A 2,581-nucleotide genomic window follows, 5' to 3' on the forward strand; every position below is an offset into this window, starting at 1 on the left:
TTTTGTGGAACAAGTGACTCTTGGTGTTATGCCTATATGTTTTGAGACTCCATCAAAAGTATTTCTTTTGTGAAACATGTGATCTATATTAACAAGCATCAATACATCCATATATTAACACACAAAAAATTCAATCAATACATCCATATATTAACACACAAAAAATTCAATCAATACTACTTAATTATGCTAGACACACTGTTGATCCTTACCAATAAAGTACTGAGTGTCAAACGCTTTTAGAAGCTACTGAGTGTGGGAAGAGTACTGAAGTGTCGTACGGTGATGGGACAAATGCAAAAGGGTACTGATCGTCCATACGGACAAGGAACTGATGAGGATCAAAGACTTTGTACAAATCAGTTCAACTTCAACATAATGTTTGTGCTATATTTGATGACTAAATCCTATTACTCCCAAGGCTTGCGAGTCGGAACTCTCTTTTTGAACTTGATTGGACTCTTTTTCTTCTTTATTGGCTTGATGTCGACTTTCTGTTTATCAATGCTTGCCTCTGTTGCTTGTCTGAGAGGGGTATCCTTGTCTTCAGCTATCTCCACGTGTTCTTCTTCTTGGATTGTGTGGCCTCTAGACATTTGGGCTCTATGTAGCATGTAATGCCCTTGGGAAATTCCCGTGAATATGGTTCCAATGCTTGTAGTGTGAGTGCAACTTTCCCTGCTTGCGTTGGTATCATATTTCCCTTGAAAATGAACGAAAGTGATCACCTTTGCTATGCATCGACCACCAAATACTGGTACCAATGGTTGAGTAGTGCAATGTAGGTCTGGTAAAGTGATAAATGGAGGTTATCACACACAAGCATTGAAAGTACTAGCAGCACACTTAGCACTATATATCCATCGTTTAAAAAACATGTTAAAAGGAGTAAACAGAGCGCACTTACGTTGCCGTGTGTAATTGTCACGAAAGCGAGAGATAAAGAGCTAATATAGAGCTACCACAGGCAAGGAAGAATTCAGAATATGTAAAAAATACTTATGAAGTGTTGAATCAAGGAGAGGACGCTACCCGTAACCATTATGGGAATTAAGGGGAATCGAGGTTCGTTCGATTCACAAAAATCGACGGGACGATCGAATAGCAACCTTCTGTTTCTGTGAAATTCTTCTCAGATCTAACTAAATACATGCACAGAGAATTATTATACGCACACACGATGCTGGATACCAAGGATGATTCATTACTGGCCCCCGGAAGGGCCTTCTTATTACAATAAGACGTCGTGACATTTGAGTCTGTTAACACAACGGTTGACATGACATATTGACGTTTAGTTGATAGTTCTATTTATATATATGTCCTAATTAGTTTAAGCTTTAAGCGATACTTATATGGTTAATAATTAAACAATCTCAGACAGTTTTCAGTGTGGTAAGTGAGGCGGATGTCGGTGATGCTGGTGGCGGCGCGTGGCAGCGGAAGGCGGAGCAGCAGGTGGCGTGAAGAAGCTGTAGGGCTCGTAACGATAGTAGCAGCTAGCTAAATGCAATTGCTCACCAAGAGTAGAATCACAAATTACCCTCCATGAATACTGGGAGAGGCACTGAGAGCACTCCGATTCGTTAAGATATCCCAGGCATTGAGCCAGGGCATACTCACCCTCCGCGCTCTCGGCTGCATAGCCACCGTTTTCGGGAGCTATCCTGGTAACATTCTCCATCAACGACTCAATGGCTGTTAAGGCGACGGGATCGCTAGTTTTAGCATAGCAATATCCTATCACATAACTGAAATCAGGCGTGAAGAAAGGCTGGTTGTCATAGCGGAGGTAGCAACCATCTAACTGGATGCGAGCTCCGATAGAGGAAGGGCAACGGGTCTGCAATGTGGTGGTAGCATTGGAAACGCAATCGAAACAGCCGTGCAATGATTGGTCTCCGCGGCACTGAAACATGGCATAGGCTCTGTCGATGCCGGAACCGGTGGAGGCGATGGTGTACTTGGTCCCGGAGGAAGAGAGGCTCGTGAGGTTGCGCAGAGCCAAGCCCAAGTTGTGCTGGAATGTGCTGCTGAGCCTGTTATTGTTGGTGGTTGCATTATGCAGGCAGCCATAGTAGGCAACCCCAAGATCGTCAGCTAGAATTGTAGATGGCAAGAAGAAGAAGAGGAGGTTGATGATGATGAAGAAGAAGAAGATGCGTGAAGCCATGTAATCACTCCGTGGAAGTGTAAACTTCTCTCCGCATTTATAAATGTGGAATGAATGAGCGGCCATGGCTGCTGCTTAACCCTGTAACTGGACTCAATTCTTCTTCTTCTTCTTCTCAGTTTTAAAACAAAGACAAAAGGACTACTAAATTATTGCTTCTTTCCTTCCTTTTTTCTTTCTTTTTCAATGAATATAGTGTTTAAATGATCAAATTAAATGCTTGCTGAGCAACAGGGATGACATCAACATCTCTCTACCTTGACTTTTGTCCAATCCTCCGTCTTGTGTGCTTGATTATGATGACTTCTACACTACATGTGCCGTGTTGCACTTGTCTTCTAATTCCTTTTCTCTAGACATTTGACTCTTCTTTTTTTTCCCTATCAATCTCTACACTATTATTCTTAC

General features: G+C 42.2%; 1 protein-coding gene across 1 annotated transcript; it reads right to left on the bottom strand.

Moving 5' to 3' along the window:
• Positions 1 to 1,188: 1,188 nt before the first annotated feature.
• On the bottom strand, positions 1,189 to 2,332 carry LOC147634496 (antimicrobial ginkbilobin-2-like protein). The gene has a single exon (XM_086803365.1). The coding sequence runs from the start codon at positions 2,237 to 2,239 to the stop codon at positions 1,388 to 1,390; it is 852 nt and encodes a 283-aa protein (XP_086659491.1). The 5' UTR covers positions 2,240 to 2,332; the 3' UTR covers positions 1,189 to 1,387.
• Positions 2,333 to 2,581: the final 249 nt, after the last annotated feature.

The sequence above is a fragment of the Cibotium barometz genome, chromosome 10 (assembly GCF_041138505.1).
Source record: "Cibotium barometz isolate CiBa-2024 chromosome 10, ASM4113850v1, whole genome shotgun sequence".
In the NCBI taxonomy this organism is placed as follows: domain Eukaryota; kingdom Viridiplantae; phylum Streptophyta; class Polypodiopsida; order Cyatheales; family Cibotiaceae; genus Cibotium; species Cibotium barometz.